Below are 26,722 nucleotides of genomic sequence, written 5' to 3'. Positions count from 1 at the left end.
TTGTAAGGGTTCACAACCACTTTAATAATCCCCTCGGTAATCTATATAAACCAGGTAGCTAACCTGGTTAATAACCTATTATGCGAAAATCACAGACAACTATTTAAACGGATATAGCCATGCCCCCATAGGGGTTGTTGAATGTCATGGTTCCCCTGTCCCCTGCCAGCCAGACATCCATCTCTCAGTCACTCAGAGACATAGAACAGTCCATAAGCTTTGTTTTTGTTTCATTTTTTTATTTGAGGGAATTAAACTTGGATGAGAAATGGGGAATATGGAATGATCCAGAATATGCAGTGCGAAATTGCTTGGGACTTCTATAAACACTTTAGTATACACACTTTAACCTTCTCTCCAGCACAAACACTTGCTACACACTGTTCCTCCTCCAGAACTTCACTTGCTGCAAACTGTTACTCTACCTGCACTTCCCTTGCTGCATGCTGTTACTCTTCCTGACTAGCTAGCACCGCATAGTAGGCCTGACACTACTTCAGCCAGGCCTCAATGAACTGCCTTTTGCGGGCAGGGACTTCGGGCCCCTGTAGTGTAGAAATAATTCAGGTGCTATCTTCCATTCAGCTACCACTCCCAGATAGCTCTCTTCAGGTCTTGCCAGCCAGCCTGGCTGCAATGACCTTGTTCCACTGCCCTTCCCACAGTCTTCACTCTTGGTTCTGCACCCATCTCTCAAACGGCAATCTCCCAGTTCTCTCAGGTGTGCCTCCCCAGTCCTCCAGACTGTGCTCACTTACCAGCCCCCCTGGCTGCGACCAGTAATCCTCCCTGGAGACTCTTAAAAGTGTTCTCTCAAGCCGTCCTTTACTTGCTCTCTCATGTGCTTCTACTTCCAGGATCTTATCACTCCTGGATGCACCCGAACCCCAGTCCAGGTTCACCCACCAGACTGGGGAGCTCCCCGTGGGCCCCGACAGCCTCCACACTCTCTCACTCCAGCTCTTCCACCCGACAACTCCTCCCCAGCTGGGCTGACCCTAGGCATTTAAGGAGGCCTGCCCCTTGCCAATCCAAGTTGGGAATTGGTCGAAGCTCTTTAGAATGCCCCAGGAAGCCCCCCTCTTTTCCCTTCCTCTCCTTCTAGCACGTTCTAGAAGGAAGAGGGCGCTAACAGTAAAGTGATGCGGCCTATGAGTCACCAGCTGCTACCCTGAACCACTCCCAGCCCAGAATGAAAACAAACAGGCCTAGCAACCAGCTAGGCCTGCCTAAATTTACCTCCTCTGCCAACAAAAAATCCTCATGAATAAATGAATGACAACAGTTTCAACATAAAAAAAAATGAATGTCCATTCAAAACACAAAAAAAAAGATGGTGTCCCTGGTCATTTTTGTTTATCTTTTTGTGTGTGTTTTGCATGTTTCTTTTATTGTGAAACTGTTGCGATTCATTTATTCACATTGTTACTTGTCCATATGAATAGTTATCAGTGGTTTTTCACATACAGTAATACCTTGAATTACAAGCATAATTCGTTCCAGAAGAATGCTTGTAATCCAAAGCACACGTATATCAAAGCGAGTTTCTCCATAAGAAATAATGGAAACTCAGATAATCTGTTCCACAGTCACTGCTTGTCTATGCAGTAGTGCATGTAGCCAGAGGGGTGGGGGTGCTGGAGACACTGGGAAACACTCAGAGACCCTCAGAGACGCACGGAGATGCTCGGAGACACTCTGGAACTGAGTGTCTCTGAGCGTCACTGCACAGTCCAGCAGCTTGAATCCTGCTTGTCTTGCGAGACAACGCACGCAAAGCGAGTCGGGTGTTTTTTTTAATTGCTTGCATTGCAAAATGCTTGCAAACTGAGCTACTCGCAATCCAAGGTTCCACTGTATTGAGTTATTAAGGCAGCTCAACGCTGGGCTTTCAGAGGTGTTAGCTACTTGGTTTATGCAGATTACAGTATCTGACCTGACAATTGTTTTATTTTCTTAGCAAAAGTTAAATGTTGAAGTCCACCTTTCTGATCTGATATTTTGCAAGGTGGATTTAGCCTTTAAAGGCACTTGAAGCAAAATATCTTCTGTCAGAAGTATTACATGCAACAAGCTATTTTCCCTTGCTGTGCATCCAGCAGAGCAGAGGGAGACTGGGTAAGGGGGCATTAGCCCCCTGGGTCAATCTTAAAAAGGTATGCTGGTGGGTTGATGGCACTGAGATTGTAAGCTCCCACAAGCAGGGCACTCCTAAGCTTTGTATAATGAATTGCATTGTAGCTGAACTGTATTTATTTTTTAAAGCGCTATGCAAACTGTTGGCACTATAAAAGTTCTGTATTATTATAATAATAATAATAATAATATATTAAATGCTGGGCATTGTTTAGCTACATGCTCCCTGTTTAGACCTGCAATTACAGTGTTTGGTAGAAGGAAGTCCTCCAGCTCCAACTTTCTTTGGGGCTCTGAGATTTTGTGCAAAGGAATGCTAAGAGATGTAAAAAAGCCAATGGTGAAGCATGTCAAGGTGAGTCACATAAAAAAATGTGTGTCGTCCACATGCCCACTAGTCACTGTGGCACCATGGCACACTGGATGTTGTATTTTTTTTGCCAAAGGGAATCTCTCCCTACCGTGAAAGAGTTTGTTGATTGTTTTTGCTTCCCAGGTCACAGGGTCCCAGTCCTCCCCCCTGCACCATAGCCTTCCCACGCAGGTATTTTGCTTAGTTTTCAAAGAGTTCTTTGAACTTTATGTACATTTTACGGGCAGTATTTCCTTTGTGGGCTTCTTGAAATAAGGCTTGTTATTTCTTCCTCCAAGCTAGCAATCTATAAAACATTGATGAGTCTTCTCTTTGCAGTAGGACCTGGTTTCCAATTTACACTTTTATCAACACCTCTCCATCCTCCTTTACTTGTTATTGTTTGTTTCATAGCATGATTTCTTTTATTGTGGAGCAAGGTAATTGATCTTTTGACGCAAAACTCACTTTAAAGAACAATGTAAATTTCCCTACAGAGACTTTTTATTAACTTCCAGCCTTCTGCCTTCACTTGTACATTTTCTCCTACTGATTTGTCACTGCCGAAAGCCTATACAAAATTGTTTACTGTGAGATTGTATCAAGATCTAAACGAGACCGAACAATTTATTCCCTTACAAAACATAAAAATGATGTACTTGCAAGTGCCTCAGGGAATCATTATAAGGGCAAAAACCATTGAAAAATGTTGTAGATCATAGTGTCATCAAAGAGTAATGAAACTGTCAGAATTCATACTGAGTGTGTGAAATAATTGTTACGTACATGAGTGATCAAAGAGTTCAGGAGGGTCCTTGGACATTAATTGTTGTCACAGTGGCAAGGAAACATCTCTGAAACAATCTGTCTGGGTCTTGGGGCTGGTTATCACAGTCCAGTTTATGGCTCAGAAAATGACGCTTGAATCCCTCGGGGGCTGTTGACTGGGTGGATCTGCTGGGACCTTCCAATGAGTTCTGTTCTGTACCTAGAATAAAATGTGGAGATGTGAGTGTTAGACACAATACAATAACAATTCCCAAATTCTTTCATAAATTAGTGCTTATTAAAGTAGATGTAAACCCTATTACTAAAATCTCATATAAGCTTTTACATTTTAATAAGTAATTTTTACCTCCACCGCTTTCATTAAAGTAACACCTGATGATCCTGCCTGAAGGTCTTTGTTTGGGAAATTCCTGTTATAGGGTGATAATGTCCCCCCCTCCAACCCCACAGGCTTCTAGTAGCCATTTCTAAACATCTTACACAGGCATGAACCACTATTGTCACCACCAGCAAATCAGCAATCGCTGGAGTAAATGCATGTAGACAGAAAGTAAAAGAAACACAGCGCCTCTAAGTGCAGTATTGGTAAACCATTTAATGATAAGTCAAAAGTGAAACTACTCACAAAGGGAGCATAAACACAACCGTAATCCAGCAGAAAAATCCGGGGGTGGTTTTCTCCTAAACGTTCGTGTCTCTGAAGTGCAGCTGACAGTTCATGCAGGTAGATTCCAGCATTTGCAGCATGCTTGCTCCCTCCAGGTGGTCTGAGGAAGGAGCAAGCATGCTCCGAACACGAAGTCACCTCCTCTCACCCTGCACCCAGAAGTGACATCATCTCCGATTGCCCCTGTGTTCCCCGCTGTTCTCATAGGCTACAAATGCTGGAATCCACCTGCACCAGCTGTCAGCTGCACTTCAGAGACACAAACGTTTAGGAGAAAACCACCCCCGGATTTTTCTGCTGGATTACGGTTTTGTTTATGCTCCCTTTGTGAGTAGTTTCACTTTTGACTTATTAAATGGTTTACCAATACTGCACTGTTCTCATAGGCTGCAAATGCTGGAATCCACCTTCACGAGCTGTCAACTGAACTTCGGAGACACAGAAGTTTAGGATAACCCCCCCAGATTTTGCTGCAGAATTACTATGATGCTTGTGTTTAACCACCTAAATACAGTGCACTTACACCCCCTTCCTGACCAGACCAATTTTCAGCTTTCAGTGCTCTCACAGTTTGAATGACAATTACTCAGTCATGCAACACTGTACCCATATGAAACTTGCATCCTTTTTTCCACACAAATAGAGCTTTCTTTTAGTGGTATTTAATAACTAGTGGGTTTTTTATTTTTTGTGCTATAAATAAAAAAATATGTAAATTTTGTGAAAAAAAATGCCTTTCTTTGTTTCTGTCATAAATTTTTGCTAATTATTAATTTTTCTTCATAAATTTTGTCCAAAATGTATACTGCTACGTATCTTTGGTAAAAAATAACCCACATTAGTGTAAATTATTTGGTCTTTGTGAAAGTTATAGAGTCTACAAAGTATGGTGCCAATCACTGAAAATTTATCACATCTGATCAGGCCTTCAGTACATCAGGTGTATCTCATTTCTTGAGACACTAACAAGCCAGGAAAGTACAAATACCCCCCAAATGACCCCTTTTTAGAAATTAGACATTCCAAGGTATTAAGTAAGTAGCATAGTGAGTTTTTTTAAGTTGTAATTTTTTCCCACAATTCTTTGCAAAATGAAGATTTTTTTTTATTATTATTTTTTTTTTTACAAAATTGTCATATTATCAGGTTATTTCTCACACACAGCATATGCATACAACACATTACACCCCAAAATACATTCTGCTACTCTTCCCGAGTATGGCGATACCACATGTGTGAGACTTTTACACAGCCTGGCCACATACAGAACACCAACATTGAAGTAGTACCTTCAGACGTTCTACAAGCAAAAATTACGCATCTCATTTCACAGCCACCTATTACACTTTTGAAGGCCCTGGAGCACCAGGACAATGGAATTTCCCATAAAATGACCCCATTTTGGAAAGCAAACACTCCAACGTATAATCTGTGAGGCATGATGAGTCTTTTGAACGGTTCATTTTTTTCCAGAAGTTTTTGGAATATGTGAAAAAAAACACATAGCATGTATATAGCAAAAATTAAACCCCAAAACACATTCTACTACTCCTCCTGAGTATGGTGATACCACATGTGTAGCACTTTTACACAGCTTGGTCACATAGAGAGGCCAATCATTGAAGTAGTACCTTCAGGAGTTCTAGGAGCATAAATGACACATCTCATTTCATTCCTACCTATTACACTTCTGAAGGTCCTGGAGCACCAGGACAATGAAATTACCCACAAAATGACCCCATTTTGGAAAGCAAACACCCCAACGTATATTCTATGGGGCATGGGCTGCAAATAGGTACTCAGGTACTCTGATGGGCTGGTGACAGGTACTTGAGTACTCTGATGGCCTAGTGACAGGTACTCGGGTACTTTGATGGCCTGGTGACAGGTACTCAGATACTCTGATGGCCTGATGACAGGTACTCGGGTACTCTGATGGCCTGGTGACAGGTTCTCTGATGGCCTGGTGACTGGTATTTTGGTACTCTGAAGGGCGGTGATAGGTACTCAGGTACTCATATGGACTGTGACAGGTACTTGGGTACTCAGATGGGCTGTGACAGGTACTTGGGTATTCTGATGGGCTATGACAGGTACTCGGGTACTCTCTTGGGCTGTGACAGTTACTCGGGTACTCTGATGGGCTGTGACAGGTACTCGGGTACTCAGATGAACTATGACAGGTACTCGGGTATTTAGATGAACTGTGACAGGTACTCAGGTACTCAGATGAACTGTGACAGGTACTCAGATGAACTGTGACAGGTACTCGGGTACTCAGATGGACTGGGACAGGTACTCGGGTACTCTGATGGGCTGTGACAGGTACTCGGGTACTCTGATGGGCCGTGACAGGTACTTGGGTACTCTGATGGGCCGTGACAGGTACTCGGGTACTCTGACGGGCCGTGACAGGTACTTGGGTACTCTGATGGGCCGTGACAGGTACTCGGGTACTCAGATGGACCGGGACAGGTACTCGGGTACTCTGATGGACCGGGACAGGTACTCGGGTACTCTGATGGACCGGGACAGGTACTTGGGTACTCTGATGGGCTGTGACAGGTACTCTGGTGCTCTGATGGGCCGTGACAGGTACTCGGGTACTCTGATGGGCTATGACAGGTACTCGGGTACTCTCTTGGGCTGTGACAGTTACTCGGGTACTTTGATGGGCTGTGACAGGTATTCAGGTACTCATATGGACTGTGACAGGTACTCGGGTACTCAGATGAACTATGACAGGTACTCAGGTATTTAGATGAACTGTGACAGGTACTCAGGTACTCAGATGAACTGTGACAGGTACTCAGGTACTCAGATGAACTGTGACAGGTACTCGGGTACTCAGATGGACTGGGACAGGTACTCGGGTACTCAGATGGGCTGGGACAGGTACTCTGGTACTCTGATGGGCTGTGACAGGTACTTCGGGTACTCTCATGGGCTGTGACAGGTACTCGGGTACTCTGATGGGCCGTGACAGGTACTTGGGTACTCTGATGGGCCGTGACAGGTACTCGGGTACTCTGACGGGCCGTGACAGGTACTTGGGTACTCTGATGGGCCGTGACAGGTACTCGGGTACTCAGATGGACCGGGACAGGTACTCGGGTACTCTGATGGGCCGTGACAGGTACTCGGGTACTCTGATGAGCTGTGACAGGTACTTGGGTACTCTGATAGGCTGTGGCAGGTACTCGGGTACTCTGATGGGCTGTGGCAGGTACTCGGGTACTCTGATGAACTGTGACAGGTACTCAGGAACTCTGATGGACTGTGACAGGTACTCGGGTACTCTGATGGACTGTGACAGGTACTCTGATGGACTGTGAGTGACATATACTATGAGGGGTGGTCCTCTTTATTGGGGGGGTCAATCAGTGTGATTGGTGTATACTGTAAGTGGTAACGAGATGTTACCGCAATTTACTCCTCACACACGATCGGTGTGTGAGGAAGAGAACCCGGTAACATCTCTTTACCGTGATTTGTTTACATTTTAGTGATCGGCTGTGAAAAGATCACAGCCGATCACGTGGGTAAACAGCCGGCCAATGGCTGTTTACCAGCGTCGGTGACGAGCAGTGTTCCCAGGGAACACGCCGCCACCGACGTGCACGTGCAGCGCGCTCGCGATCGCGAGCATGTGCCGTGCACAGTGGGGGTGTGATCACGTGGTAAACAGCCATGCGCAATGGCTGTTCACCCCCTTCGGTGGGGAGCGGTGTCTCCGTGCGCATTCCCTGTTTAAACGGGAGGATGTCATATGACACCCTCCTGCCACAATAGGTCTGCTGCCTGCCCGTCATTTGACGGCTGGCGGTCGGGAAGTAGTTAAGCATCCTTTGTGAGTAGTTTCACTTCTGACTTATTAAATGGTTTACCAATACTGCACTCAGAGGTGCTGTGTTTCTTTTCCTTTGTTGCATTGCAGAGACTCACACTGGCTGCCTATGGTGCTGGTACATGGATTCCTCTCCCTCTTCATCTTAGATACTGTTGCTATGGACTTTTTCCCTCCTATTGAGAGACTCTTTTAATCACATTTATTTGATCTGTGTAAACCTCCAGGGTCTCTCCTCAAATGAGCGCTGAGTTTATTTTTTGTCTGTATGTAGACAGAAAGTGATTGCAAAGAAGGTCCGCAGCACTGAGATGTATCAAAGGATAAAATAAGACAAGAAACCACAAAACAAAAAAGAATAGAATGGCAGTTGTTTAGCATATAAACTCTTTAGCAAACCACATGTCATTATGTTAGACTTTACAGGTATGTTGAGGTCCTATATGAGATATTACAAGACATTCGTATGGAACTTTTCAGGTGCCAATAAATATAGTAGACAATGCATTCTAAAAAAAAAAAGTTATATTTGTATTTGTACATAAATATTAAAATGATCACGTGTGTAGTAATCAATATATACTGTATAAAGTATATTTTTGGGGACCAGAATTAAGATATTAACATGCTTTTGATAGTCTTCACACTTGTGTGAATTCTCTAAGACAGAACAACATGTTCTCATGTCTCCGCATTCATCTGAAAATATATAATATTAGATGCTCACATCTCCCAGGTAGCCAGCATAATAACGTTTTGATTGCATTTTGTTCTTCTCCTAGAGAAACTTCAAGCAATGCTCCATGGGAAATGGATAGAAAAAAAAACATATCGACAAAGAGAACATTATTGGTGGTAGATGTCATTTTTCATTGACGGCCTTTCGTTAAGTGCCACGCCTAATAGGTTTATAAAGCTTCCAATGGCCATTTCACTCTATTATATAATGACATAAAAGTAGTAAGGGTGGCCAAAACTACCATATTGCCTAAGACCATTTGGTCAGGATTGAAGCTGAACTCCAGCTTTTGCTACACTTTACATTTACAGTTTATTTCGGGCAAACTGAATGTCCCTTACTAACATGTGAGCCCGCTGAATGTGCTGTATTAACCACTTTCAGACCGGACCATTTTGCTGGCTTAAGACCAGACCACTTTTTGCGTTTCGGCACTGCGTCGCTTTAACTGACAACGTGTGATGTGATTTCCAAACAAAATTGACGTCCTTTTTTTCCCACAAATAGAGCTTTCTTTTGGTGGTATTTGACCACCCCTGCGATTTTTATTTTTTGCGTTATAAACAAAAAAAGAGTGACAATTTAAAAAAAACACATTATTTTTAACTTTTTGCTATGATAAATATCCCCCCAAAATATATTAAAAAAATGTTTTTTTCCTCAGTTTAGGCCGATATGTATTCTTCTACATATTTCTGGTAAAAAAAAATCGCAATAAGCCATTATAATAAGCCATTATTGATTGGTTTGCGCAAAATTTATAGCGTTTACAAAATAGGGGATAGTTTTATGGCATTTTTATTAAAAAAAATTTTTTTTGCTAGTAATGGCGGCGATCAGCAATTTTTATTGTGACTGCGACATTATGGCGGAAACATCGGACATTTTTGACACATTTTTGGGACCATTGTCATTTACACAGCAATCAGTGCTATAAAAATGCACTGATTCCTTTGTAAATGACACTGGAAGTGAAGGGGTTAACCAGGGGGTGGCAGTGTAGGGGTTAAGTGTGTCCTAGGGGCGTGTTACTAACTGTGGGGGGCTGGGCTGTGTGTTAGGGAACATTATCTCTGCTCCAATCACAGGGAGCAGAGATCAGTGTCACTTGTTGCTAGGCAGAATGGGGAGATGCTGTTTACATCTGCATCTCTCTGTTCAGCCATCCCGTGAGACCATCACGGCTATCCCAGCGGCGATCGAGTCCACGGGACCCACGACCGGCACGCACGTGCCGCTGGCGGCGTGCACGCGATGATAGGGTGGCAATTTCAAATGGATGTACCTGTACGCCAATTTGCCTGCCCGTGCCATTCTGCCGACATACATCATTGTGCGCCGGTCGGGAAGTGGTTAAGTGTATGTAGCTAAGGCAACATACAGCATACCGCACTGTGTTCCAGGTTTGCGCAGAGGCTTTGTGTCTCATACCTGGAACACTATAGAGTCACTCAGCCAATCAGAGAATGCCATGTATTCTACCAATAAATATAAAGCTTTCTTTGATTGGCTGAGTCAGAGAGGCAGGCTAATGATGTCACATCTTCTGACTCAGCCAAACAGAGGAAGCTTTGTATTCATTGATACAATACATTGATTTCTCTGATTGGCTTAGCGCCAATCAGATAGACTCTATTGTGTTCCGGGTATGAGACAAGAAGGCTGCTCTGGCCAATCACAGCGCCAGAGCCCGCAAACCCTGAAGTAACTCTGGTGAAAGATGTCGGCCGTGGGAGTGGAGTGCGGTGGCAATGCAGGGCATCTTTCAAAGGTAATATTTCATAATAAGCTAATATGCGATGCATACTAGCTCATTATGCCTTTGTCCTGCAGGTTTTTTTAATGGGGGGGGGGGGGGTTTGGAGGTTTATAGCTTGCACTATAGATGCCTAAAAGGACACCTGACTCGGGGGAACACGATGAGATCAGAAAAGCGTAGAAGTTGTATGCCAAAACACATTGTTGTGACCAATATGGCTTTGGAAATCAACTTTCCAGAAGCAGTGCCTTCTCTGTTTTGTAATGCAATGTAAAATATGTAACTTGCAAATACCAATGGGAGATGTGCAACGCAAAAAGTTTCACTGATAAACTGACATGCATCCCACTAAGATACCAGAGACTGACAACACTAAAACAAAAAACATGACAATTGTTTATGATATATACTGTTCTAGGAAACTGACATCCAGTCAGGATTTAGATCTACTTTAAAGTGGTTGTAAACCCTTACAACACACTTTGACCTACAGGTAAGCCTAGATTAAGGCTTACCTGTAGGTCCAAGAAATATCTCCTAAACCTATACGGTTTAGGAGATATTTGCCCGAAGACAGCGGCGCGCAGGCACACTGAGCGCGGCATTTTCAACGACGGAGCTGCCGCGCGTGTCAGCTCCCGTGCGCATGCGCGGGAGTGACGTCATTGCGGCTTCGCCAAATGACAGCGGCGGAGCTGCAAGACCCCACGAGAAGATGGATGCGCCGGACTACAGGGGACAGCGGTGACTTCGCTGGCTCCTGTGTCAGGTAAGTGACACATAATGGACTACTATGCGATGCATAGTGGTCCATTATGCTTTGCCTTTGCAGGGAATGAAAGAGGAAGTAAACTCATCAGGGTTTACTTCCTCTTTAAGAGTCCATCTTCAAGAAGAACTCTAGAAGGCAATGGATTGGCATGAGTGTCTTTTTAATGGGTCACCCCAAGCAGGTGGTGGGGGAACTGATCACAACCTTGTCATTGTAATATGTGTAATTGATTTAGAGGTAGTGAATTTAAATCTAATTGTAAAAAATGTCATCAAACTTTATACTCCTTACCTTCCGCCATAATACTATTGCTTTACATATTAGCATTTTGCTTGTTCCAATTCACCTACCAGAAGCAAAAGAAATAACAAAGTTCTTCCTTCTATGGGAGAGCATGTTTATCACTAAAAAGCACTATTCAGGATATGGATTTAGGAAGACATGCCCCATCCACTTAGTAATGCTCTTTTTCATAATATGCAAATACATACACTGTTGTAATACTATGGATGAGAGAAGGGTATGGTGGGCATCCTGGTAGTTGCACTGTTCTAACTCATAGGGATGTCTGCACACAGTGGTCACAGATATTCACATGCTGCCCTGTAAGGGGCTGTCCTAATATTACAGTGACATCAAACACAATGGGGTTGATTTACTAAAATGGAAGATAGCAAAATCTTGTGTAGTTGTGCATGGCCAATCAGCTTCAAACTTCAGTTTGTCCAATTAAGCTTGGTTCACACTAGTGCAGGCCATGCATCCCGCATTTGCTTGGGCACGGCAGCCCATTCTTTTGAATTGGCTGCTGTGCCCTGTGAAATGCACAAAATAGGCACATGCACCTTTTTAAAAAACGGGGAAACCACATGGTCTTTTTGACCATGCGGTTTTCACTTCTGTTTCCGCACCATCGATCGTGTTATGGACTGAGATGTGTAGGGGTGACATTCAAAATGAATGGCAGGCCTGCACGTAACGCAAAAGCAGTGTGATTTGGCTGTGGGTGGTTGGATGAATTAGAGTGGAGATTGCGAGCCAGGCCTTCTTGACCCTATCAGTGCTTAATCTCACAAATGTACTTCTGGAAGAATGGTCAAACATTCCCATAGACACATTACTAAACCTTGTGGACAGCCTTCCCAGAAGAGTTGAAGCTGTTATAGCTGCAAAGGGTGGGCCAACTCCATATTGAACCCTACGGACTAAGACTGGGATGTCATTAAAGTTCATGTGCGTGTATGGGCACGAGTCCCAATACTTTTGGTAATATAGTGTAGTTAGGCATCAGAATTGTAAATGTAACTTTATTGGTATGACTAAAGATCAGTTTTACATTTTTCATTGATAAACTATTGATGTCTGGCATTAGTCTTTGATGAATGAAGATCAAACCTAGATTTTATCACTGAAAATGATCAGCAATGAAGGACCAAAGATGAATCATCAAAACATGGCACATTGCTTGCAAATTTGGTGCAGCTGGTCAGTATTATCTGGCTCATCGATTATTCTGCCTCTCCTTTCCTGTTCTCGGTATTTCATATTTTATGATATCCTGATCCTCATCAACCTTTCTTTCAGTCTTCTATGTTCTCTTCATCTTACTTTACTGAATGCTTGAAAACCTAACATGCATTTTTAATCTGCTTTCAGAATGTTCAAGGGGCACTGAGGATATATTGTATTCGTACAGAAAAAGTATTCACACCCCTTGAAATTTTCCACATTTTGGCATGTTACAATCAAACATGTGAATGTATTTTATTGGGATTTTATGTGATAGACCAACACAAAGTGGCACATAATTGTGAAGAAGAAGGAAAATGATAAATGGTTTTCAAAATGTTGTACAAATAAATATCTTAAAAATATGGTGTGCATTTGTATTCAGCCCCCTTTACTCTGATACCCCTAACTAAAATCTAATAGAACCAATTGCCTTCAGAGGTCACCTAATTAGTAAAGTCCACCTGTGTGGATTGTAATCTCAGTATAAATACAGATATTCTGTGAAGCCCTCAGAGGTTTTTTAGAGAACCTTAGTGAACAAACAGCATCATGAAGGCCAAGGAACATACCAGACAGGTCAAGGATAAATTTATGAAGACGTTTAAAGCAGGATTAGGTTATAAAAAACATCCCAAGCTTTGAACATCTGACAGAGCACTGTTGAATCCATCATCCAAAAATTTAAAGAGTATGACACAACTGCAAACCTATCAAGACATGGCCGCCCACCTAAACTGACAAGCAAGGCAAGGAGAGCATTAATTAGAGAAGCAGCAAAGAGGCACGTGGTAACTCTGGAGGAGCTGCAGAGATCCACAGCTCAGGTGAGAGAATCTGTCCACAGGACAACTATTAGTCGTGCACTCCACAAATCTGGGCTTTATGGAATAGTGGCAAGAAGAAAGCCATTGTTGAAAGAAAGCCATAAGAAGTCCCTTTTGCAGTTTGGGAGAAGCCACCTGGAGGACTCAGCAAACATGTGGATGAAGGTGCTCTGGTCATATAAGACCAAAATTGTACTTTTTGGCCTTAAATCAAAACGCTGTGTGTGGCAGAAAACTAACACTGCACATCACCCTGAACACACCATACCCACTGTAAAACATGGTGGTGGCAGCATCATGTTGTCGGGATGCTTATCTTCAGCAGGGCCAGGGAAGCTGGTCAGAGTTGATAGGAGGATGGATGGAGCCAAATACATAGCAATCTTAGAAGCAAACCTGCTATGCTGCGTATAGACAATCAGACATTCCGACAACAAAATCCTGGATTTATTTCCGATAGATGTTGGCTTAAACTTGTCTTGTATACACACAATGTTGTCAGATATTCCGATCGCCAAGAATGCACTGACGTACAACACGTACGACGGGACTAGAAAAAGTAAGTTGAGTACCCAGTGTGCCACCCCTTGGGCTCCTTCTGCTAATCTTGTGTTAGTAGAAGTTTGGTGAGAGCCGATTCATGCTTTTCCGTTCATTACTGCTCTTCAGTTTGTGCTTGTGGGTTTGTATCTGTTCTTCAGTGCATGTAGTCAGTTCATATCTGGTTTTCAGTGTGTTCTTGTTTGCTTATTTCTGGTTTTCAGCTCGCTCTTCTCAGGCCTTTCTGATTTTCAGTGTGTTCTGTTAGTTCGTTCTGACCAGCCGACCGTTTTGAAGCCATGTTGCAGGTACGTACTCATCGTAGAGTTCATTCTATGCGGGGGCTTGGTGTTGGGGTTCTTACTTTGACTCAAGCCCAGTCCATGAACGGGGGAGGAGGAGTTCATGGACCAAGAATTCGTTGCTCCAGTGTGACCAATTCTCACACAGGCCTTTATTGCGGGAGATCCGTGAGAATAATCCTGATGATTTCAGGAATTATTTCCAGATGAAGGACCCCGTTTTTCACCATCTGTTGGCTTTGCTGTCCCCTTATATTATGAAGCAGGACACCTGCATGTGGCAAGTCATCACTCCTGAACAGAGGCTAGTCACCACATTGCGGTACTTGGCGACGGGGAGAAGTCTGCAGGACATCAAGTTCTCAACGGGCATCTCCTCCCAGGCTCTGAGGATCATTATTCCAGAGACCTGTTCTGCCATCATTCAGGTCCTGCAGAAGGACTATATTAAGGTAATTTTTATCCTTTACCATCACATTCTATGTATTTAATGTTTGCTAATATATTGTATTTCTTTCATCATTCCCTAATTACCATGATTGTAATATGCTGTGAATGTCTCTTTATCCTCATGCATGCTGGAAGTTTTTAAAGTTTTTTTTGTCCTTCATGCATATTTGCCTTCACTAACCTCCCCAGCATGCTATCCTGGGCCCATACACGCCTAGCCTAGTCACTTAACAATGTATTTTGTTAGTGCTTTACCCTAAACACCCCCTAAAATATGTTTAAATGTTATTGTTGTCCTTAAATTCAGGCATTTTTTCAGGAGCAGTGATTTTAATAATGCTTAAAGTAAAAAAATAAAAGTGAAATATTCCTTTAAGGGGGTGTGTATAGTATGCCTGTAAAGTTTCCCGTGTCATTTCTGAAGGAAAGTGTAATTTTTGAAGGAAAAAAAAAAATATTTAAAAGCACTCACGGCTATAATAAATTGTCGGCTCCTGTTAATACAGAGAAGAGTCAATGAAAGTCATTGATTAAAAAAATAAAATAAATGCGTGGGGGTCCCCCCAAATTCAATTACCAGGCCCTCCAGGTCTTGTATGGATATTAAGGGGAACCCTGCGTCAAATTTAAAAAAAAAAGACATTGGGTTCCCCCCAAATATCCATACCAGACCCTTCAGGTCTGGTGTGGATTTTAAGGGGAACTCCATGCCAAATTTAAAAAAAAAATGGCGTGGATTTCCCCCCATAAATCCATACCAGACCCTTTATCCGAGTACACAACCTGGCAGGCTGCAGGAAAAAAGAGGAGGGGACGAGAGAGCGCAAACCCCTCGTGAACTGTACCAGGCCACATGCCCTCAACATTGGGAGGGTTCTTTGGGGGTAGATGGGGACAAGGGCCTCATCCCCACAACCCTTGCCTGGTGGTCATGGGGGTCTGCGGGCAGGGGGCTTATTGGAATATAAAAAGCACCCTTTAACAAGGGAACCCCCAGATCCCGGCTCCCCCCTGTTTGAAATGGTAATGGGTACATTGTACCTCTACCATTTCACAAAGAAAGTGTAAAAAATTGTAAAAAAAACACACAGACACCGTTGGGATAAGTCCTTTACTAAAAATAAAAAAAATGTAAAAAAGATTCCAGCGATGGTAATCCACTCTTGGTATCCTGCGATGGGTGATCATCTCTCCGGGGGCCAACGATGGATGATCTCTCCTCTCCAAGTCCAGGGTCCAATGATGATGTCCAGCGCAGCATCCTGTCTCCCCCGGAGACACCGCAGGAATCCCAGCAGCCTGACAGGTCTCTTAGCTAAGGATGGGGCCTATGATGCAAGGGGAAACCCGGGCTTCCCTAGTGACATGCGGGTGACCCTGCCCCCCTCTGATGTAACGGAAACCTGCGTTACATCAGAGGGGGGCGGGGTCACCTGCACATCACTGGGGAAGCCCGGGTTTCCCCTTGCGTCAGAGGGGGACGTGGGTCACGTGACCGTTGGCCCTGTCCTCAGCTAAGAGACCTGTCAGGCTGCCGGGATTCCCATAGTGTCTCCGGTGGAGACAGGATGTACTGCGCTGGACATCATCGTTGGACCCTGGACCTGGAGAGGAGAGATCATCCATCACTACCCCCAAAGCACCCTCCCAATGTTGAGGGCATGTGGCCTGGTATGGTTCAGGGGGGGCGCTCTCTCATCCCCCCCTTTTCCTGCGGCCTATCAGGTTGCGTGCTCAGATAAAGGGTCTGGTATGGATTTTTGGGGGAACTCCACGTCATTTTTTTTTTTTAATTTGGCGTAGAGTTCCCCTTAAAAACCATACCAGACCCTCCAGATATTTGGAGGGAACCCCACGTCATTTTGAAAAAAAATTTGATGCAGGGTTCCTCTTAATATCCATACCAGACCTGAAGGGCCTGGTAATTGAATTTGGGGGGACCCCCACGCATTTTTCTTTTTTTTATCAATGACTTTTAATGACTATTCTCTGTATTACCGGGAGCTGACAATTCATTTAGCTATGAGTGCTTTTAAATTACTTTTTTTCCTTCAGAAATGACACTTTGTGCAGGGACAGGTTCTAAGCACGGGAAACAAGCGCTACTTTACAGGCATACTATACACTCCCCCTAGGTATGAAGTTTAAAGGAATATTTCACTTTTATTGTTTCACTTTAAGCATTATTAAAATCACTGTTCCCGAAAAAACTGCAGTTTTAAAAAAAAAATTGTATTGATACATGTCCCCTGGGGCAGGATCCAGGTCCCCAAATACTTTTTATGACAATAACTTGCATATAATCCTTTAAAATTAGCACTTTAGATTTTTCATGTTCGAATCCCATAGACTTTAACGGTGTTCGAACGTTCGAACAAATTTATTGCATGTTCTGATGCGAATCGACCTGGGGGGGTGTTCGGGTCATCCCTACACACTATACTCTTTTTTGTTCATATTTATGGATGAATTCACCAAAGCATGTAGTGCGAGGGCCTGCCTGAATACTTTCAAATGGTTCTGTTTCAAGTTTTATTCTCCTGTTATCTTGATAGGTAATTGCAGAATGTAAAAACGTGCTTCAATTTGTAAAGTGTGTATTCATATTTTTATATTATGACACTTCTTACCTGTGCAGTGGGCTGCCAATAGTGTAAGTAAGGAGGGGCTAGCCAGAGTAACACACATTATGAATGCATTCAGCTCTCAGTGAAGTGGAGGCAGTTACCTGTCCAAAACATACCCCCCTCCCCCCAAAAGTGAAATGATTGTGTCTAATCTGCTTGCAATATGTGCAAAAGTACTATTTTTTTTTTCTTGTTTCACTCCAGTTTCCTTCAACGCCATGGCAGACTGTGGCTTCCCAATTTGCCTAGTGGTGGGACTTTCCCAACTGCGGAGGAGCAATTGATGGGAAACATCAAACACATTGTCCCACCCTCCAACTCTGGGTTATACTATTATAATTACAAGGAGTTTAATAGTATAGTGATGTTGGCGGTGGTGTCGCGACATACGAGTGTTTGTATGTGGATGTGGGGAAGAATGACTGGATGTTGGATGGTGGAGTCATCGCCCAGACCGAGTTCTACGGATGGTTCCAGAGTGGTGGCATGGGATCGCCACCCCAGAAGACAATGTGGCTGGTCTACTGCTCGTCTTTGAAGTATTTGGGCTTGGTGAACACCTGATGCGGCCATTCCCCATGAGGACCCTCACCCCGGACCAGAGGGTTTTTAACTATTGGCTGGCCAGAGCCAGAAGAGTGGTGGAGAATGCTTTCATTATAATGACCAGCCGGTTCCTCCTATTCCTGACACCAATCAACATGGCGGAATATAAACTAAACAACATAATACTTTCATGCTGCATTCTACAGAACTTTCTAAGGAGAAATGCCATAATCTATGTGGCCTCAGTTGGGCCTGAGGCTGGATTTCATGAACCCTGACGGCACTTGAAGCTGGTCGTCCTGGCTTACCCTCCCAAAGCGCCCAGGAGGTCCATCAAAAATATATGGAATACTTTGTAGGTAGGGGGGCCATTGATATGCCAACCAGTGTTTGAGAAACATTTAAAAAATATATATATATTTTTTTAACCATTTCAATACAGGACATTTATACACCCTTCCTTCTCAGACCAATTTTTAGCTTTCAGTGCTCTCACACTTTGAATGTCAATTACTCAGTCATGCAACACTGTATCCAAATAAAATGTTTATCATTTTTTCATATAAATAGAGCTTTCTTTTGGTGGTATTTAATCACCACTGGGTTTTTTATTTTTTGCGACATAACTGAAAAAAGAGCGAAAATTTCGAAAAAAAAACACCTTTTTTAAGTTTCTATGATAAAATTTTGCAAATAAGTAATTTTTGTTCATAAATTTGGGCCAAAATGTATACGGCTACATCTCTTTGGTAAAAATAACCCAAATTAGTGGATATTATTTTGTCTCTGTGAGGCTGGGTTCACACTGCTGCAATGCGGGAACGCTGAGAATCCGCTGCGGGTTCCCACATCGCATGCCTCCCGGCGGCAGTTCACACTGCCCTATGCAAACTGCTGGGAGTGTCAGTGAAAAGTTAATGACACCCCCAGATCAGTTCGCAAATCGCAGTGCGATCTGCAAACTTGAACAGGAATCGGATCGCATGGTGTGAACACCCATGCAATCCGATTCTGCTGCGGACCATGGTGAGTTTGGGCCGGATGCGATACGAATTCAGCCATACTATCTGTATGGCTGAACTCGCATCGCACAGAGATCGGATGTGATTTGCACTGCAGTGTGGTGCGAATCAAATCCGATCTTGTCACCGCAGCAGTGTGAACTCAGCCTTAAAGTTATAGAGTCTACAATCACTGAAAATTGACCACACCTGATCACACCTGATGCACTGACAGCCTATCTCATTTATTGCAAATCACTGAAAATTGATCACACCTGATCACACCTGATGCACTGACAGCCATCTCATTTCTTGAGGCCCTGAAATGTCAGGAAAGTACAAATACCCCCCAAATGACCCCTTTTTGAAAAGTAGTCAGTCAAAGGTATTGAGCAAGAGGCATGGTGAGTTTTTTGAAGTTGTAATTTTTCCCACAATTCTTGGAAAATTTAAGAATTTTTATTTTTATTTTTAATTTTCTCACAAAATTGTCATAATAACAAGTTATTTCTCACACACAGCATATGCATATTTCCAATTACACCCTAAAATACATTCTGCTATTCCTCCCGAGTATGGCAATACCACATAGTTACATAGTTAGTAAGGTTGAATAAAGACACAAGTCCATCCAGTTCAACGTGAGTGAGTGTCCACAACTATCCCCATCCCTTTACATTGCACACTCACATTGGTCCCTACCCTCAAGCCAAGGTCCCCATTCATATACTAGGGCCAATTTTAGACAGAAGCCAATTAACCTACCTGCATTTCTTTGGAGTGTGGGAGGAAACCAGAGTACCCGGACGAAACCCACGCAAACACATGCAAACTCCAGGCAGGTAGTGTTGTGGTTGGGATTTGAACCAGCGACCTGTTTTACTGCTAGGTGAGTGTGCTAACCACTACACCACTGTGCCGCCCGTGTCTGACTTTTACATAGCTTGGCCACACAGAGAGGTCCAACATGCAAGGAGCACCATTCTAAGAGCATAAAATGACACCTCTAATTTCCTAACCACCTATTACATTTGTGAAGGCACTAGAGCTCCAGGACAGTGGAATTACCCACAAAATTACCCCATTTTGGAAAGGAGACACCCCAATGTCTATTCTATGAGGCATAATGAGAATTTTCAATGTTTCATTTTTTTCTACAAGTCTTCGGAAAACGTGGAAAGAAAAGGAAAACATTTTTTTTTTTACACAAAGTGGTCAGTTTATAAGATATTTCTAACACATAGCATGTATATAGCAAAAACGACACCCCAAAGCACATTCTGCTACTCATCCTGAGTATGGCAATACCATGTGTGAGGTCTAGGAGCATAAATTACACATCTCATTTCATTCCTACCCATCACACTTTTGAAGGTCCTGGTGCACCAGGACAGTGGAATTACCCATTTTGGAAAGCAAACACCCCAACGTATATTCTATGAGGTATGGGCTACAGATAGGTACTCAGGTACTTTGTTGGGCTGGAGACAAGTACTCAGGTACTCTGATAGGCTGGTGACAGCTACTTGGGTATTCTGATCGGCTGGAGATAGATACTCGGGTATTCTGATGGCCTGGTGACAGGTACTCGGGTACTCTGATGGCCTGGTGACAGGCACTCGGGTACTCTGATGGCCTGGTGACAGGTACTCGGGTACTCTGATGGCCTGATGACAGGTACTTGGGTACTCTGATGGCCTGGTGACAGGTACTCAGGTAATCTGATGGGCTACAGATCGGTACTCGGGTACTCTGATGGGCTGGTGACTGGTACTCAGGTACTCTGATGGATGCTGACAGGTACTTAGATGGGCAGTGACAGGTACTCAGATGGAGGGTGACAGGTACTTAGATGGGCTATGACAGGTACTCGTGTACTCAGATGAACTATGACAGGTACTTAGGTACTCAGATGGACTGTGACAGGTACTCGAGAACTTGGGTACTCAGAAACTGTGGCAGGTACTCGGGTACTCAGATGGACTGTGACAGGTACTTGGGTACTCAGATGAACTGTAACAGGCACTCGGGTACTCAGATGGACTGCGACAGGTACCTGGGTACTCAGATCGACTGTGACAGGTACTCAGGTACTGGGGTACTCAGATGACCTGTGACAGGTACTCAGGTACTCGGGTACTCAGATATACTGTGGCAGGTACTCAGATGGGCTGTGACAGGTACTCAGGTACTCAGATATACTGTGACAGGTACTCGGGTGCTCAGATTGGCTGTGACAGGTACTCAGGTACTCAGATGGGCTGTGACAGGTACTCAGGTACTCAGATATACTGTGACAGGTACTCAGATACTCGGGTACTCAGATGGGCTGTGATAGGTACTCAGGTACTTGGATAGTCAGATGGGCTGTGACAGGTACTCAGCTACTCGGGTACTTGGGTACTCAGATACACTGTGACAGGTACTCGGGTATTCAGATGGACTGTGAAAGGTACTCGGGTACTCAGATATACTGTGACAAGTACTTGGGTACTCAGATGGACTGTGACAGGTACTCGGTACTCAGATGGGCTGTGATTGGAACTTGGGTACTCAGATGGGCTGTGACAGGTACTCGGGTACTCAGATGGGCTGTGACAGGTACTCAGGTACTTTGATGGGTGGTGACAGGTACTCCGATGGGTGGTGGCAGGTACTCTGATGGGTGGTGACAGGTACTTTGATGGCTGGTGACAGGTACTTTGATGGGTGATGACAGGTACTCTTTATTGGGGGGGAATCAGTGTGTGTTGATGTGTACTGTAAGCGGTGACGATATGTCACTGCAATCTTCTTCTCACACGTGATTCGTGTGTGAGGAGGAGAACCCGGTAACATCTCGTTACCGCGGTTTGTTTACATTCTGTGGCTGGCTGTGATTGTACACAGCCAGTCATGTGGTAGAGAACCAATTTCATTGGCTCTTTACTGCGATCGGGGTTGGGCTGTGTCAGGGTATCAGCAATGAGGTACTCACCGAGGCCAAGATGCAGAGAGCGGTGGCTGTTGCGACTCAGCGCACACCACCCCTGGAGGTGATACAGGGAATGGGTTGCACCAAGAGGCACAAGCCTCCAGCGGGATACCTGACTTGAGTGAAGGTCTGGAGGAAGGCTTGTGCAGGATGGACCGGACCAGAAGGTAAGCAGCCAGCAGGTCTGTAAAACAAGTAAAGAAAGTGCAGAAACAGGCCGAGGGTCAAACACCAGTAATCAGTCCTGGAGCCAGCAAGGCTGAGTGCAGAGGATAATCCGGAGGCAGGCCGAGGGTCAAACACAGGTGATCAGTCCTGGAGCCAGCAAGGCTAAGTGCAGCAGACAGAGAATAATCCAGAGGCAGGCCGAGGGTCAAACACAAGTATCCGTCCAGTGCGCAGCAAGGTTAAGAGTAGGAAGTCCGTTTAAACAAGCCAGGGGTCAGGTCAGGAGAGAATCAGCAAAGTCTTCAGGCAATCCGGGTCAAAGCAGGAAGTGTCAAACAGGAACAGGAAGCGGCAAACAGGAACAGGAAGCAGGGAAACACAGGTGAGCTGAGACAAACCAGCAACTTGTCTGTGTGCTAAGGATCCTTTTATAGGCTGGTCAGGGAGTTCACGTTATGCGTGTGCTTGAGCGCACTCGCGCACGCCTCTCAGTAGGGCTGCGAATGTGCGTGCGCCGGAGCGCCGATCCATGGCAAATTTGTGTGCGTCTATGCGCAGGTAGGTGGTGAGTTTGATTCAAATTACTTCCCTGATAGTGCCCCCCCCCAAGGGGCGGCCTCCGGACGCCCAAGCTGGCCATCAACTCCGGATGTTCCTGATGAAAAGCTCTAATCAATCTTGGAGCATGAAGATTACCAGAAGGTTCCCAGGAGTTGTCTTCTGATGGGTACCCTTTCCATTTTACTAGGTACTGAAGTTGTCTGCCCGACTTTCTGCAGCTAAGTATGGCTTCCACTTCAAATTCGTCCTCCCCATCTATTACAACTGGAGGCGGGGGAGGCTCCTCTCTTCCGGGAAATGGACTAGGAACTACTGGCTTTAAGAGAGATACATGAAAAACTGGATGTATTCTGTATGATCTGGGTAAGTCTAACTCAAAGGCCACAGGATTCACCATTCTCTTGATTGTGAATGGGCCTATGAACCTAGGACCTAACTTACGTGAAGGGCAGGGTAGTTTGAGATGAGTAGAGGCTAGCCAGACCTTCTCGCCAATTCCAAAAGCTGGATTCTCCTTTCTCCCTTTGTCGTAGTACTTCCTGTAGTCGTCTTGAGCTCTTTGCATGGTTGCTCGAATCTTTTGAAAATTTGATTGGATAGAGACTATCCGATCCTGAACAGCAGGGACTGACGTTTCAGGGATGGAGTTGGGGAGGAAGGAGGGATGGAATCCAAAATTCGACCAAAACGGTGTTTGGTTAGTAGCCGTGTGTACAGAATTGTTGTATGCAAATTCTGCATAAGACAGAAGGGAAGACCAGTCATCCTGGGAGCCGGAACAGAAACAGCGGAGATATTGTTCTAGAGATTGGTTTGTCCTTTCTGTCTGACCGTTGCTCTGAGGATGGTAAGCGGACGAGAGACAGACCTTGATTTCCAAGGCCTTACAGAGTTCTTTCCAGAATTTAGAAGTAAACTGAGCGCCCCTATCTGAGACGATGCTGTTAGGTACTCCATGGAGTCTGACTATTTCCTTAATAAAAGTATTGGCAGTGTCCAAGGCAGAGGGAGTACCAATCATGGGCAAGAAGTGGGCCATTTTTGAAAGACGGTCAACCACGACCAAGATGGTGGTAAACCCTTCTGAGGGTGGCAGATCCACAATAAAGTCCATAGAAATGTCTGCCCATGGTCGTTCAGGGATAGGTAGGGGTCTCAGTAATCCCCAGGGTTTGGCTTTAAATCCTTTGTTACGTTGGCACGGAATGCATGAGGAGACAAATTTCTGACAGTCCCGCCTCCAACCAGGCCACCAGAAGGAACGGGAAATCAATTCTGACGTCTTCCGTATTCCGAAGTGGCCGGCCAACTTGTGGTCATGAAAAGTCTTTAAGATTGCTGGCCTTACTTCCTGAGGGACAAAGATCTTATCATGTGCCCAAAGTAGATCATTGCGTTTCTTCAAGGAAGACACTACGGGATCAGTACAGTGGCTTGAGGCTGTTTTAATGGCGGTTACCAGGTCGGATTGTGTAAGCAGGAGAAAATTTTGCGGTGACAGAATGGTGCTGGGTTCAGTAAACTGGGGGGATTCAGGGAACATCCGGGAGAGTGCATCCGCTTTGCCATTTTTGGACCCGGGACGGTAGGAAATGTGGAAGTTGAACCTAGAAAAAAAAAGTGCCCAACGGGCTTGTCGTGGTCTTAAGCGCTTGGCTGTTCTGAGATATTCCAGGTTCTTATGGTCCGTAAAAATTGTAATAGGATGAGTTGCACCCTCTAAGAGATACCTCCATTCTTCTAAGGCAAACTTAATGGCCAATAGCTCTCGGTCACCGACATCATAATTCTTTTCCGGAGGATTTAGCTTTCGGGAGGCAAAAGCTACTGGATGCAAAAGGGCCTTGGGGCCCCGTCTTTGTGAAAGAATGGCTCCAGTGGCGGTTTCAGAAGCGTCAACTTCCAACACAAATGGCAAAAGTGGGTCTGGATGCTGTAGAATGGGTGCTGAAGTGAACAAAGATTTCAGTTTAATGAAGGCTTCCTGAGCTTCCTGGGACCACTGGAAGCGACCATGTTGACGGGTCAGCTGCGTAATCGGAGAAACAATGGATGAGAAGCCGGCAATGAATCTTCGATAGAAGTTAGCAAAGCCTATGAATCTTTGCACAGCTTTTTGTCCCCTGGAGCGGGCCAATCAAGAATCGCCTTGACCTTTTGGGGGTCCATGGCGATCCCCTGAGTGGAAATGATGAATCCAAGAAATTGGACAACGGTCTTCTCGAATTCGCATTTTTCTGCCTTAAGGTATAGTTTATGTTTCCTCAGAATGGTAAGGACCTTTCTTACATGGTCTCGGTGTAGTTCAATGGTGGCAGAAAAAATGAGAATGTCGTCTAAATATACGACTACAAAGTCGTCAAGGTATTCTCTGAAAATGTCATTCACCAGGTGTTGAAAGGTGGCCGGGGCGTTGCACAGGCCGAAGGGCATCACTAAATACTCAAAATGCCCAAACCTGGACCTGAAGGCTGTTTTCCATTCGTCATTGGTACGAATCCGAACAAGGTTATAAGCGCCTCGTAGGTCAAGTTTGGAGAAGATCTTGGCAGTCCGAAAGCGCTGAAATAGTTCTGGGATGAGCGGGAGTGGGTATCGGTTTTTAACAGTTATTTTATTGAGTTCCCTATAATCAATACAGGGTCTGAGGGAGCCATCTTTTTTCTCAACGAAGAAAATACCCGCCCCGGCTGGAGATGAAGAGGGCCGAATGAAGCCTTTTTCCAAGTTCTCATCGATGTAGGCTTTGAGAGCCTTTAGCTCAGTCTCGGATAGAGGGAATATGCGCCCGAACGGAATTTCAGATCCAGGTAACAATTCGATGGGGCAGTCATAAGACCGATGAGGTGGTAGACAATCGGCCTTCTTCTTATCAAAAACATCCTTAAACTCGAGGTATACTGGAGGGACATGCTGAAGACTGTCGGATGCAGGAACGACTGCCATACAGGTAGCTGGAACTGGAGGAAAACAGTGTTGAGAACAGTAAGAGGATGTAAAAGAGACCTTCTTTTTGCTCCAGTTAACGTGGGGGTCGTGGGCCTGCAACCAAGGGAGTCCTAAAATAATAGGGAACATGGGAGAAGAAATCAAATCAAAGCGTAGGAGCTCCTTGTGGCCTGAGTCCGTGATGGTGAGAATCGGCTGGGTCTCTTGTGTAACTGGTCCGGAGCGAGGTAAAGACCCATCAGCCAAGTGGACAAGAAGATTTTGTTTTTTGTCTTGGAGAGGAAGGTGAAGTTTTTGAGCCACAGAGATGTCCAGGAAACAACTGCACGCTCCGGAGTCAATTACGGCCGGTAGTTGAATCCTCTCTTCCGCCAGCTGCAGAGAAACAGAAAGAGTAACATAAGACTGGGTGAGGTTTGTGGCTTGATAGTTCATAACAAATTGCGGAGGTGGCTTACAAGGTCTCACTGGGCAGTTGCGAAGGTAATGGCCAACCCCTCCGCAGTACAGACATAGGTTGGCCTGTCGTCTTCGTTGCCTTTCATCTGGGGTGAGACGAGGGCGAACAAGTCCTAGCTGCATGGGTTCCCCTTCCGTGGCCATGGGGCCAGCAGGGACTGGAATTGGAGGGTAAGGAGTGGTCGACTTAGGGAGCATCCAGCTGGGCCGAGGGGTCTGAAGGCGCTCAGAGCGACGCTCCCGCATGCGCCTGTCCAACTTGGTGGCTAATTGAATCAGGTCCTCCAAAGAGGCGGGGGTCTCCACTCTAGCTAATTCGTCCTTCAAAGTTTCGGAAAGGCCTTGTCGATATTGGTACCTGAGGGCGGCCTCATTCCAGCCGGTGTCAGCTGACCACTTACGGAACTCGACGGTATAGTCCTCCACTGGTCTCTTTCCTTGTGTTAAGGTGTGCAGAGTGGCTTCAGCTGTAGCAGTACGTTGTGGGTCATCATATAACTGACCCATAGAGTTAATGAAGGTTTCCACTGAGTTCAGGAGAGGACTTCTTTGTTCCATAAGGCTATGTGCCCATGCCTGGGGTTCTTCAGATAGTAAGGAGATGATAAATCCAACTTTCACTATTTCAGAAGAAAAAGTCCTTGGTTGCAGGGCCAGATATAAGGAGCAGGCATTTTTAAATGCCCTGAATTTTTTTCGGTCGCCCGAAAATCGCTCAGGCATAGGTACCCTTGGTTCAGGAGTCGCC

General features: G+C 44.8%; 1 protein-coding gene across 1 annotated transcript in view; it reads right to left on the bottom strand.

Moving 5' to 3' along the window:
• The window catches only part of SHISAL2A (shisa like 2A), a 198,405-nt gene that overhangs the window by 8,850 nt on the left and 162,833 nt on the right, over nt 1-26,722 (bottom strand). The window contains exon 3 of the mRNA XM_077453304.1: nt 3,275-3,476. Within this exon, the coding sequence (XP_077309430.1) occupies nt 3,292-3,476 (185 nt within the window). The 3' untranslated portion in view covers nt 3,275-3,291. The remainder of the gene's footprint in view (nt 1-3,274; nt 3,477-26,722) is intronic.

Source organism: Lithobates pipiens, unplaced genomic scaffold (genome assembly GCF_037356315.1).
Source record: "Lithobates pipiens isolate NorthernLeopardFrog02 unplaced genomic scaffold, aLitPip1_a1.2 Scaffold_23, whole genome shotgun sequence".
Lineage (NCBI taxonomy): Eukaryota > Metazoa > Chordata > Amphibia > Anura > Ranidae > Lithobates > Lithobates pipiens.
The sequence above is the reverse complement of the archived record's forward strand: the minus strand, read 5'-3'. Positions and strand labels throughout refer to the sequence as shown.